The sequence below is a fragment of the Aethalodelphis obliquidens genome, unplaced genomic scaffold (genome assembly GCF_003676395.1).
Source record: "Aethalodelphis obliquidens isolate GAN/ISIS:26980383/991018 unplaced genomic scaffold, ASM367639v1 scaffold46, whole genome shotgun sequence".
Taxonomy (NCBI): Eukaryota; Metazoa; Chordata; class Mammalia; order Artiodactyla; family Delphinidae; genus Aethalodelphis; species Aethalodelphis obliquidens.
The window spans coordinates 12109501-12123170 of NW_020837990.1; the positions used below are offsets into that span (position 1 = coordinate 12109501).

Sequence of the window (13670 nt, forward strand, 5' to 3'; positions counted from 1 at the left end):
ACAGAATGAAATAATACCATATGCAACATGGACGGATCTAGAGATTATCATACTAAGTGAAGTAGGTCAGAAAGAGAAAGACAAATACCATATGATATCACTTATATGTGGAATCTAAAATATGATACAAATGAACGTATTTACAAAACAGAAACTCATGTAGAAAACAGACTCACATAGAAAACAGACTTACATAGAAAACAAAGTTACGGTTACTAAAGTGGAAAGGGGGTGGGGGAGGGATAAATTAGGAGTTTGGGATTAGTAGATACAAACTAATATATATAAAATAAACAACAAGGTCCTACTGTATAGCACAGGGAACTATATTCAATATCCTGTAATAAACTGTAATAGAAAAGAATATGAAAAAGAATATATATATGTATATATACTTTGAATCACTTTGCTGTACACCAGAAACTAACAGAACATTGTAAATCAACTATATTTCAGTTAAAAAAAAGAAAAAAGAATGACTCTTGTCTAAAAACAAAGACAAGTATTGGTGAGGATGTAGAGAAGTTGGAACCCTTGCACGCTGTTGGTGGAAATGCAAAATGGTACTGTCACTGTGGAAAACAGTATGAGGTTCCTCAGAAAATTAAAAAAAATAGAGCCACCATATGATCCAGCAAACCCACTTCTGGGGATTTATATAAAAGAATTGAAATCAGGATCTCAAAGCAGTATTTGCACTCCAATATTGGTTGCAGCATTAGTCACAATAGCCAAGATTGGAAACAACCTAAATACCCAGTGAGAGATGAATGGGGTGGGGGACATGGTATACAATGGAGTATTATTCAGTCTTAAAAAAGAAGGAAATTCTGCAAATGTGACGTAGTGGATGAACCCTGAGGAAATTGTGCTAAGGGAAATAACTGGTCACAGAAGAGCAAATATTGCATGATTCCACTTTCATGAGTTATCTAAAATAAATAGTTGAACTCATGGAAAAAAGGGATAGAATTGTAGCTGCCCAGTTTGGGGGCAGGTGGAAATGGAAAGTTGCTAATCAATGGGTATAAAGTTTCACTTACGTGACGTGAATTAGCTGTGGAGATCTGCTGAACATTATGCCTATAGATAACAATACTGTATTTTACATTTAAAAATCTGTAGAGAAGGTAGATATTATATTAAGTGTTCTTACCACAATAAAATTAAAAGGATTAAAAACAAAACAAAAACAAATGAGATTACAAAAATGACCGGGCAGATTTGAAAAAGAACCAAACAGAACTTCTAGAAATGAAAACATAATAATTGATATTGAAAATTCAGTAGATCAAATAACTGATTAGACACTTCTAATAAGTAAACTAGAAGATTGATCTGAAGCAATTACTAAGCATGTAGTACAGAGTGACAGAAAAAAGGAAATATGAAAGGCTAAGAAATGTGTGTGGCGGCTTCCCTGGTGGCGCAGCGGTTGAGAGTCCACCTGCCGATGCAGGGTACACGGGTTCATGCCCTGGTCAGGGAAGATCCCACATGCTGCGGAGCGGCTGGGCCCGTGAGCCATGGCCGCTGACCCCGCGCGTCTGGAGCCTGTGCTCCGCAACAGGAGAGGCCACAACAGTGAGAGGCCCGCGTACTGCAAAAAAAAAAAAAAAAAAGTATGTGGTCGAGTTGAAAGATCTGATATATATCTAATCGGATCTAGGAGAGATAGAATAGGGAGAGGCAGGATTCAGGGAAGTAATAGCTAGTAAGATTTTTCCAGAATCAAAGGAGAAAATATGCTAATCCACAGATTCAGGAAGCCTAACATGCTGAGCTGGATAAATAAAAAGGAATTGGTAAGACTGTGTAAAACAAAGGACAAAGAAGATCTTACAAGTTGACAGAGGACTAATATAAAACCTACAAAGGAGTGTCAGGCAGTTAGACCAACAAAAGCATTCTCAAAAGCCAGAAGACAAAAAATATGTTCAAAGTTCTGTGAGAAAATGACTGTCATCCTAAAATTATGTACTCAGCTAAACCACCTTTTAAGACCAAGAGTTAAATAAAGACTTTTCAGACAAAATATAAAGAAAGATCAAACAAAAGCCAGAATTTACCATTAAGAGATCCTCACTAAAGAACCTTCTAAAGGATATATTTAGGAAGAAACAAAATTATTTCAGAAAGAAGGTCTGAGATGCAATAAGGAACCTGAGCAAGAAAATAGGTAACACATAGTTAAGTCTGAACAGATATTGACTAAATGAAGCAATGATCACCTCTAATAATGTTTTATTTATAGGGTTGAAAAGGCCTGTAAGACAAAAGTAAAAGGAGGTATATAATTGCTTTAGAAACATTGACTTAGATAACTATTTATTAAAACTTTGGGGGCTTCCCAAAGTGGTTGAGAGTCTGCCTGCCGATGCAGGGGACACGGGTTCGTGCCCTGGTCAGGGAAGATCCCACATGCCGCAGAGCGGCTGGGCCCGTGAGCCATGGCCGCTGAGCCTGCGTGTCCGGAGCCTGTGCTCTGCAACGGGAGAGGCCACAGCAGTGAGAGGCCCGCGTACCGCAAAACACAAAAAAAACCTTTGGTGTAACTCCTAGTCTTTTTTTCTAATAACTGCCATCTATTGAGCAACTCTGTGCCTGGCACTCTTCTGCGCACTTTACCATGCATTGCCCTCACAGAAACCTTATGCAGTAAGTATTATCATTATCTGCATTTAACAGATGAGCAACCTGACAGATTATGTAACTAGATGAGGGTACCACTGCTAGTGAGTGGAAGGGCCAGGATTTTAACTTGTGCCCATCTGAGGCCTGTTATTTTTCCACTATATCAGGCTGTTTTCCTACTGATATTAGAAATAATCTAGCACAGAAAGTGTACATTTCCTCTTAGGTAGAGAGCTTCTCTCCTGCTTAAGGAATAAGAATGTTTGGGTTTCTTATGCACATGGAATTGCTAACAGACCTGTTGAGACAGTTCTGTATTTGACTTTAGATCTTCAGTGTTCTCTGTGATGCAGACATGTTTTTGTCCTTTAATTTGAAACTTCCATCCCGAAGGTTTGCTATGCTGATAGTCTTTGCCTTTCCTCTAGGGCTGTGTGCAAGAAGTTTGGGCTGCATGTGAGTCGAATGATGCTAGCCTTCTTGGTTCTCAGCACTGGCATGTTTTGCTCATCATCAGGTAAGTAAAAGAGCAGGTGAGGGCATAAAAGGTTCACTGATATTTCACAGTTGCATCAACCAGAAGAACTTGTCCAGATGTAGCTTATATTTGTGTAACATGTCAGTAATTTACAGTCCTGTTATCTACCTGCTCTTGATTGACCTTTACAGCCATCCTGTGGTTGTAAGGTCAGATAAATATTTATAAGTCAGATAAATATTTTCTCATTTTTGCAGGTAAGGATGCTGAAACTTAGAAAGGTGAAGCAACTTACTGAAAGCCAAAGAACTCATAAGTTGTAGAGCTGTTATTTTCATCAGGTTGCTTTCTATTACGTTATTATATTTTTTATCACAGCAGGGCTGAGAAACAGAGGCATCCACTGCCTTTCTTTGCTGTTAGGGGAAGGACAATAATTTTGTTATTTTGCTCAAGGAAGCACTTTATGTCTAAAAACCCTGGTCTTGATGGTTCTATTTTATGCCAGTTATTTGCAGTGTATTCTATAAAAGTATAAATATATACTATAAAATACAGTATTCTATAAAGTACTGTATTTTATAGAATAAAGTAAGCTTCTGGAAATTTAGAATAAAATTGTTAATGTAGAATGGTGGCTTTCAAACTGTGCTGCCATTGAACATTTGTGTCCTATGAGCTGAGCCAAAGTGGCCTATTGCCAAAAGGTAGCCTGTTTGCAGTTTTCCAGAAAAATTAAGTTACTAGATATAATCATCTCAATTTTAATTTTAATTTTTGCTTGTGTGTACCAGAATCTAGTATACACACTAAATATACACAAAAAATAGTATCTAGCGCAAAAGTATATATTTGCTTTTCACTGACTGTATCAAAATCCATGTTCTGCAGAGATCTCAGGGCCTCACGCCTGAATAACTTTGAGATCCACTGTCCTAAATGAGACTATGCTTTGCCGTCTGAGCTGGCAGAGACCTCATATTCCTCTGCTCCCCTTGGAGCTAGAATCAACAGCTTTGGATGGCATCAATATTATTTAGCATTTATCTGGGAAGGTTGTACTTCACATGTTTTTGTTTTGTTTTGTTTTGTTTTTTGCCGAACACAGGCCTCTCACTGTTGTGGCCTCTCCCGTTGCGGAGCACAGGCTCCGGATGCGCAGGCTCAGCGGCCATGGCTCACGGGCCCAGCCGCTCTGCGGCATGTGGGATCTTCCCGGACCGGGGCACAAACCCTTGTCCCCTGCATCGGCAGGCGGACTCTCAACCACTGCGCCACCAGGGAAGCCCTTCACATGTTTTTTTAGTTACTTTGCTACTCCTAAAATTGATTCTTATGTGAGGGAGATACCTGAGATTATTTTTAGTTTTATAATTTCAGCTGAGGATGTTAAGGCACAGATAAGTTAAAGGCATCCTTTGATATGAGCCTCTGAACCCTTTGCTGAGTTTCTCAAATCATACTGCCTGTTCATTGTGGTCCCTGTTGGAGTTGGTATTGATTTTTCTAGTGCTAGGTGAAGCACTTAAACAGCAGGGAGAGGCAGATCTGCATTTTTTGTAGAGTTGTTAGAAACATTTTGATGAAATGTTACTGTTGCAGAGACCCTGAAGGTGGTCAGTCCTCTGCTGTATGCAACAAGAAAGTTACCTTGATGGAAGTAATTAGGGGGACATCTAAAGGCCAAGCTATCTATGTCAGTGTATGAAGGATGCAAAGCAGTGCTGCCATCGAACGTATTTGTTCCTTGAGAAGGCTTCTGAGAATTCCTACGGGGTACAGGTTGCTAATAGGACAGTCTCAGAAGACTATCAGAGGATAAACTTCTTCAGAAACAGATTGTTAGCAATGGCTCTAAATTTCTTGAAGCATACTTCCTGTCTGGAAATGTAACCTGGAGGTACCTCTGGGGAACCTGGAATCCTGTAAGTTTTAGACTTGGGGTACAGGCCAGGAGATAAATGGCATGGTTGGCATTGTATAATTGGGTGATGTATTGGTACATAAAAAACAGGAGAGAGAAAATAAAATCATTGAACTTTGTTTTTTAACGAGTATCACTTTACTCCTCATTTCTAATATAGCATTGCTCAAAGTATGTTCCTGGTTATTGACATATTGCAGTGCAGCTATATTTTTAATAACTGATAACTCATAAATCTCAATCTCTTGTCCCTTTCCCCTGTTTTTTTTCATTTCTTTTGTCTTGCAGCATTCCTTCCTAGCAGCTTCTGTATGTACACTACATTGATAGCCATGACTGGCTGGTATATGGACAAAACTTCCTTTGCTGTGCTTGGAGTAGCAGCTGGGGCTATCTTAGGCTGGCCATTCAGTGCAGCTCTTGGGTAAGAAACTAACCTGATTCATCTTCCATGTATCACTGAGTATACAGTCAATCCTAATGTTAGGTTACCTCCATATTCTTTGGGTAGGACCTAAAGTTATAGAAATTAATTATTCAAAGATTCTGGGAATTGGAAGAATATTTCTCTTAGTACTTATTGTTATGATTAATTCTAATAAGAAAGTGACTGTTAAGCATCTGCTGTATCCTGTGCACAGCTAAACCCTTTATGAACTTTATTCCTAAACCTACTCTGCAAGACAAATACAATTATTAGTGCTTTTTTTTTTTTTGGTGGGTCTCCATTGCTGCGTGTGGGCTTTCTCTAGTTGCAGCAAGCAGGGGCTACTCTTTGTTGTGGTGCGCAGGCTTCTCATTGCAGTGGCTTTCGTGTTGCAGAGCATGGGCTCTAGGTGCGTGGGCTGCAGTAGTTGTGGCACGCGGGCTCAGTAGTTGTGGTGCGTGGGCTCTAGGGCATGCGAGCTTCAGTAGTTGTGGTGCATGGGCTCAGTAGTTGTGGTGTGTGGGCTCTAGGGCACATGGGCTTCAGTAGTTGTGGTGCATGGGTTCAGTAGTTGTGGCTCGTGGGCTCTAGAGTGCAGGCTCAGTAGTTGTGGTGCACAGGCTTAGTTGCTCCGTGGCATATGAGATCTTCCTGGACCAGGGAACGAACCCGTGTCCCCTGCAATGGCAGGCAGATTCTTAACCACTGTGCCATCAGGGAAGTCTCCAATTATTAGTGCTTTATATAAATGAGAAAGTGGACTTCGAGAGGTTTTGAGTAATTTGCCTTTAAGGTTATGTTTGCTTTGGATCCAGGCCTTCTGACTGTAACAGCTGATGTTTTTTCCACGCTGTACCACCCTGTGCTGTGCATTTTCCCGGTCACCCAGGCTTGTTATCTGAGTTTCCTTTCAGTCCTTCTTCTTTCCTGCCTGCAGCATCTTTTTTTTTCCCAAGTTCCATAGTACCTCTCATTCCTTTTGTACTTTTTGTTTTCACAACTTCTCTAGTTTGTGTTGCCTTAATTTCTTGCCTGTACCACTAGTTATTTAGAAAAATATGTTAGCTTGTGTTAAGGTTATTATCATAGTAGTATATCTTTATTATTTTAAAAAAGTACCAGATTGTATGAGGTAAAAAGAATTCTTAGTTCTTTTCTCCCCTAACCCAGTCTTCACAGTTAGTCACTGCTGATAGTTTTGTACATATCTTTCCAGAAATTATCCTTACATGAATAAATGCACACATACACGTTTATACATACATACTTAAATTCTTAAAACAAACAGAATTATCCTATACATATGTATATCTTCTGTACATAGATTTATATCGTCCTTTGTATCGGTTGCATAACATTCCATTATTATATGGCTGTCCATAATTTATTTAACCATTGTTTTATTGGTAGGCATTTGGTTTTCAGTTTTTTTGCTGTTATACCCAATGCTTCAGTGAACATTTTTGTACATATGTCTATACACTTGTGGAAATTTATCTATGGGATACATTTTTATAAGGGAGTTACTAAATCAGAATAGGCATTTAAAATTTTCTTAAGTGGATTTTAAAGGCTGATTTCCCCACCTCCAATCTTCTATTCTGCACATCATTCTCAAATTAATTATATTTCTCAAGATTTTGTGTAAGAGCCTCTTCTGTACTTTCTGCTCTCTCCATCATCTTGATGAGTCCCATATCTTTATATAGTCCAGTCATCTCTTAAGCTTCACTCATGTATACCTAGCTGCCTATTGGATATCTCCATTTATATAGCTAAACATTTACAGACTGAACTCATTATCTTCCCTCCAAATCTGTCCTTTACCTTTGTTTCTAGCCCAGAAATGGTACCACCGTCTGTGCTGAGCCAGGACCTGAAAATTATCTGTGACTGTTTTCTCTTTCTCATGTCTTATTAATTTCTTGTACTTCTTGAATATCTTTTTTTTTTTTCGCGGTACGCGGGCCTCTCACTGCTGCAGCCTCTCCCGTTGTGGAGCACAGGCTCCGGACGCGCAGGCCCAGCGGCCATGGCTCACGGGCCCAGCCGCTCCACGGCATGCAGGGTCCTCCCGGACCGGGGCACGAACCCACGTCCCCTGCATCGGCATGTGGACCCTCAACCACTGCGCCACCAGGGAAGCCCCTGAATATCTTTTGAATCTACTTTTCTTCACCTCTCTCTGTTCTTTTACGTAGGCTCATAAATGATCTTCCCATCTCTAGTCTTGATCCTTATAAATCTGCTCTCCACGCTCAAACTAGAGGTATCTTCCTAAAATGCAAATATGATTTTATCACTCTGTTTTGTCTTTGTAATAGCTTCCCCATTGCTCTGTGTCACAGAGGTTGGCATTCTGTAGCCTGTGGGTCACACATCCAGCTGGCCTGTTTTGTATAGCCTAAGAACTAAGAAATTTTTACATTTTTAAAGGGCTGTTAAAAAACAACACACACACACACATGAATATGCAACAGAGACCATATGGGGCCTGCAAAGCCTAAAGTGTTTGCTATTGGATCCGTTAAATAAAAAGTTTGCCAACCCCTGCTCTATGGGGTCCAAACTTTAATGTGACTCACAAAGCCTTGTTCTTCCCTCCTTTTTACTTTTCCATCCTCCTTTTGTCAGTTTCTGCATTCCTTTTACTCTCTACTGGGTTTACATTGAACTTCATGAGTTCCCCAAATACCTCTGAGTTGGCGCGTTTTGATTAGTCTGCCTTTAGATAAATGATTTCAGGATCACAGTTAATCAGTCAGTTAGCAATGTACTATCATTTATTGACTTATCAAAGGAGAAATGCAGGTGCTATGGAAATGTAACTAGTTGGGGAGAAAAAAATAAAAACACAGAATGTTAATGCAATATTTAGGTAATAGAACGTGGAATTTCAAATCTTAGAAGAGATGTTCACATGACATTGCCAAAGAGATGATAGAGATGATAGTGCCGTATAAACGTAAAGACTTTATGGAAGAGGCAGGAGCAGAGCCTGTAATTGACATTGGGTAGATTCTGTGTAAGTAAATAGATTGGTGTGAGATGGAATTCTTTGTGACTGGAGCACAGGTAAGGGCTCTGACTAGTGTCCTAGATTAGGAAGTCATGGATATGAAGGTGATTGTTCATGCAAGAGGAGTTGAAGCACCCGAGAAAATGAGTATATATAGAGAAAAGTACAACCTTGCTTTTGGGAGCTAGGACCATGGTAGGGCACACCATGAGGCAGGGAAAAAGAAGCCTAGAAAGGAGCACTAGGGAAGCCCCCAGAAAAGAACATCTGAGCCAGGGAGTCTAAAGAGGAAGGAGCAGATGCTTTGTGTCAAGTGCAACAGAAAGACAAAGGGAGATGAAGCTTGTGGAAACATACTGGGTTTGGCGGACAGGAGATTCCTGGTACCTTAGATCAGTCTTAATAGCTTGATGTTAGGCCTTAAGGAAGAAATAGTGAAGACAACACACATATGCTGTTGATACTTGCTTGAGGAATTTAAGTGAAAGGAAGAAGAACAAATATTACATATTACATTTTGGAGCAATATTACATATTGGAAAGGGATATATCAGAATTGAAGTGAAAGTTTGTAATATTATTTTATTACTAAAATCTTAATACATCGTGGAAGGGAGAAATCAGTATTTATTTATTTGGCAGGGTGGGAGTAGGGCAATAGGGTACATTTACTTACAATTAACATATTTTAAATGTCCATTACACATAAATACGTGTAAAATGGAGCTCATTCCGAATACGAATATTTATATTTCTTGTGCATTGTGGGATGCATCTCACTCTGATGAGTCCTGTGAAGAGATCACATTTTTTATTTTTGAGAAGACATCCTTTCATGTACCAGCTTTCTTCCCTCACTGTAATTGCTAGAGACATTTTATTCTCAGTTCAGCATGAGGTGTGTGTAAATCTGACCTGTTTCAGTTTCTATTCTAAGTATTTAACTCCCCACTTTCTATCTCTCTGTTAAATAGTTTACCTATTGCCTTTGATTTGCTGGTCATGAAGCACAGATGGAAGAGTTTCTTTCATTGGTCACTGGTTGCCCTAATGATCTTTCTGGTGAGTTTTCTTTTTATCTTGTTTTGTTCTAAAGTTGTAATGAAAGCAACTTCTGATGTGGATGGAAAAGAGAACATTAGGAATTGATTCTGTTTTTCATTCTAAAGTTTATCCTATTAGCATTGTGAGAATGTTTCCAGAGCAAAACTCTGCAATTGCTATGTATTTTCTGCTCTCTTTTAGGTGCCTGTGGTGGTCATTGACAGCTACTATTATGGGAAGTTGGTGATTGCACCACTGAACATTGTTTTGTATAATGTCTTTACTCCTCATGGACCTGATCTTTATGGTAAGGCCTTATGAAATTAGGGAAGAGTTAGGGGATAGCTTAATTTGCCTCAGCTTTGAAATTTTAATTCAGCTGCCACATTTTATCAAATATAGCCTTTCTTTGCTGGTAATATTTTCTTATTTAAAAATAAATGACATTTGAACATAGCACAGTGATGATATATAGCCACTAAATATTTTTCCTTGATTAATGTGATGTTCAGATCTGGCTTTCTGTTAGTCCTGCTGCCTCTTATTCTCAGTTTCAGAGTAGTGAGGACTCTGTTGGGTATGCCTTGGGTTTTGATGCTACTCGTTTAAAATTAAGTTACTTTTTTCTCTTCTCATTAGAAAATCAATATGATAACAAAAATAAGAAAATTAAAACATTCATAATCCTATCATCTCCAGATAGCTGTTGTTAACACCTTGGAAAATATTCCTCCAGAGATTTTCTATACATTTGGTATAACATTTGGAGTTACTTTTTCTTTTTTTAATTTGTTTTACTTTAGTATTATGCATTAGGGGAGAAAGTTTAGAAAATCTGTAGACAAAGTGTAGCAAATGGGAGTGAGGTCAGCATGAGAGGGTGGATAGTTTGGCCAGTTTAGGATTAAGAGGGGAAAAAAGGGAATGCCTTTAGTCTGGGGTTGGTTCTCCAATTTCCATCCATCTCCATCCCTCCCCCTTTTTTTTTTTTCCCAGCCAACCATTGAGCTTGTTTTGGGTTTTTTTTGTTTGTTTTTTTGTCCCCTGAGGGCATTTGAGTTAGTGACCACTACAGAGGGATAAGCTAGAGATCTTTCTAACGAGATCAGCCAAGTCAGTAAACATTTTATGAGACACTTTCTCATTAAATAAGTATAGTTTCTTCTGCCTTAATCTTTTGAAGGTCTTAGAGCATTCTGTATATGTGACTGTCTTGGGCTCTGCTATGAAGCAGGTTAATATTATTTCTGTGTCTCTTAATTTCACCCACGCCCATCATTTTTCTGTGCCACTTTGCCAATAGAACCAACAGATCGACTGAGGAGAATTAAAGTAAGCATATAAATGAGATTTAATTGGGCCTCCTGGGATTTGGGGAATGTTGTCATTTTAGATGGCGGGTAATAGGTTAAAAATAAACAGTGTTTTGTTCAGTGAATTGAATCCACAAACTGCATAGTTAGAGAATAATTGCTAAGTGAAGGAATTTTAAAAGGCTCTTTTATGTGGCTCCAAGATCGCTGAGACTATGAGAAAAAGCCCCAATTTTAAGCTTTTGCCTCTAGATGTCTCCCTTTATCTAGGGAGAGTTGCGTGTTTTTAATTGCCCATTGTTTTAGTTTACTTGTGAAACTTCAGTTGATTCTACAGGACAAGAAGGGGGACTGTCCTCCTACATCCAGATTGCATATTAGAAATTGATTTACATGGAACCTATTGGAAACATAATATACATTATATATAGGTGAATAAATTGTGTTAATTTGAGTTAAATTTTGAAAAGTTGGCTTCTCCACCTTTTAAATGGGTTATTACATATTGATATTCTGACTGCTTATTTATAAATAAAACTTTGTGTGAGAGTATATGAAAGTTTCATAATTTTTATAGTCCTCTAGATTGATGAGGATTTTACATCTAGAGATAAGCAGGTTGGTAGGGAGAATAGGAAAGAAAGAGTAAATTCTGACCTAAGTTTATGTTTCTAGCTTAACAGTGGGTAGGTTTTAGGATCCAGCGGAGCAGTGGCCAGTCTTTCTCTGCATGTTGGCATCTGCTGTTCATTTCAGCCAGTGTTTTATGGGGAAGAGTCCTTGGGTCTCTGTTCTGCCAGCTTTAGTGAACCTAGGTTAGCTTCAGTTCAGATTTTGCTATTTTGGATGTGCAGGAGCTGATCACTTTCCTAGTGATAGAAAAAGCTTTGTTGGGACAGAGGGAATTGTTGTACTGGGTATCAACAGGACTGATTGCGGGGCTGTAGTCAGCCAGACTTTAGGGGGTTGTTCCTTGATGGTAGAATTTTTGTGCTTTTCCCTCATCTTTGACAAATTTTCAGGGGTGTCTGATTTCCATGTTAACTCCATTTTGCTTTAGCAGACTTACAGAGAATGTTTCTTCCATTTTAGGAGTAGGTAGTCTTTGTGTATTCTAGGTCTTCAGTAAAGATTTCTTATGAATGAATGAATGAACAAATTCTGGAGTACCTATCAGATTACATAAGTGCTCTGATCACTATTATGTCCTAGAACTAGATACAAATTAAGAACAATAGAGGTGAAAGTAGTACTTTACCATTGTCAGCTAATTTTATTGTAATTGTTGAGTCCATTCAGTAAATATCAAAGACTTATATGCTGTACAGTTGTCAGACAGCCTGTTTTTTGTCATGGAAACTCTTTCACTTGTTTGGTACTTTTTGGCATTATTTTGACTATTTTCTAAGAGTCCCCTGCTTAAAGTGCTTTGTTAGCTATGGTAGGCACATAGTTTTTTTTTTTTTTTTAAAGAAGATGTTGGGGGTAGGAGTTTATTAATTAATTAATTTATTTTTGCTGTGTTGGGTCTTCGTTTCTGTGTGAGGGCTTTCTCTGGTTGTGGCAAGTGGGGGCCGCTCTTCATCGCGGTGCGCGGGCCTCTCACTGTTGTGGCCTCTCTCGTTGCGGAGCACTGCGCAGGCTCAGTAGTTGTGGCTCACGGGCCTAGTTGCTCCACGGCATGTGGGATCCTCCCAGACCAGGGCTCGAACCCGTGTCCCCTGCATTAGCAGGCAGATTCTCAACCACTGCGCCACCAGGGAAGCCCAGGCACATAGTTTTTTATCTGAAAATTTAAAATGCGTTGTGCTGATAGTTTTTGCATACATCTAGTGTTGTCTCTTACATATAAGAACATAATAAGCCTATAAATACTTCTTGAATGAATGGATAAATGACTTCAGCTAAAGAAACATTGAATCAATTGCTTTTGAGCATTTATCATGTGTCCTCATAGAATTTACTGTCTAATAAGGCTGCAGACACATGAATAGATAATTACAGTCCAATCTGTTATGTGCTACAGTGGAAAGATAGGGAATCAAAGGAGCAAGTTCATCTGATAGTATCAGGAAAGACTTCTTAGAGGTAGTGATCTTTGAGCTGAGCCTGGAAGGAAGAGAAGGAGTTTGCCAGGTAGGCACCATGCGGGTACATTGTAGAAAAATAGAATTTCAAGTGTGGGGACTGCTGAGACAAAAAGATTGAATATTGAGTTCTTTTTTAAAAACTTAAAGTAGTTTTACAGCATTAGCTGAATTTTAGGTAGGAACTACACAGGCATGAGCAAGATAATTTCAGTCTCTCCATTGTGATTGTAATAATGGTCCCCAACTTATGATGGTTCAACTTAGAATTTTTTTTGACTTTATGATGGTGCGAAAGCAATACACGTTCAGTAGAAACCATACTTCGAATTTTGAACTTGGATCTTTTTCCAATAGGCGGTATGATATCTCTCGTGATGCTGGACAGTGGCAGCAAGCCATACCTCCCAGTCAGCCACTCCATCATGAGGGTGAACAATGGAAACTCTTACAGCCATTCTTTACCAGCAACCATTCTGTTTTCACTTTCAGTACAGTAGTCCATAAATTACATAAGACAGTCAACATTGTGTTATTAAATAGGCTTGGTGTTAGGTGATTTTGCCCAACTGTAGGCTAATGTAAGTGTTCTGAGCATGTTTGGGGTAGGCTAGGCTAAGCTGTGATGTTCGGTAGGTTAGGTGTATTAAATGCATTTTTGACTTACGATATTTTCAGTTTATGATGGGTTTATCAGGACTTAACTCCATCATAAGTCGAGGACGATCTGTAAATATTTATTCT

General features: G+C 38.9%; 1 protein-coding gene across 6 annotated transcripts in view; it reads left to right on the forward strand.

Annotated features, from left to right (window-relative positions):
* The window catches only part of ALG9 (ALG9 alpha-1,2-mannosyltransferase), a 96224-nt gene that overhangs the window by 12217 nt on the left and 70337 nt on the right, over positions 1 to 13670 (forward strand). For all 6 annotated transcript variants that reach the window (XM_027082335.1, XM_027082334.1, XM_027082339.1 and 3 more), the window contains exons 5-8: positions 3063 to 3151; positions 5325 to 5460; positions 9457 to 9544; positions 9728 to 9833. In XM_027082335.1, the coding sequence (XP_026938136.1) occupies positions 3063 to 3151; positions 5325 to 5460; positions 9457 to 9544; positions 9728 to 9833 (419 nt within the window). The remainder of the gene's footprint in view (positions 1 to 3062; positions 3152 to 5324; positions 5461 to 9456; positions 9545 to 9727; positions 9834 to 13670) is intronic.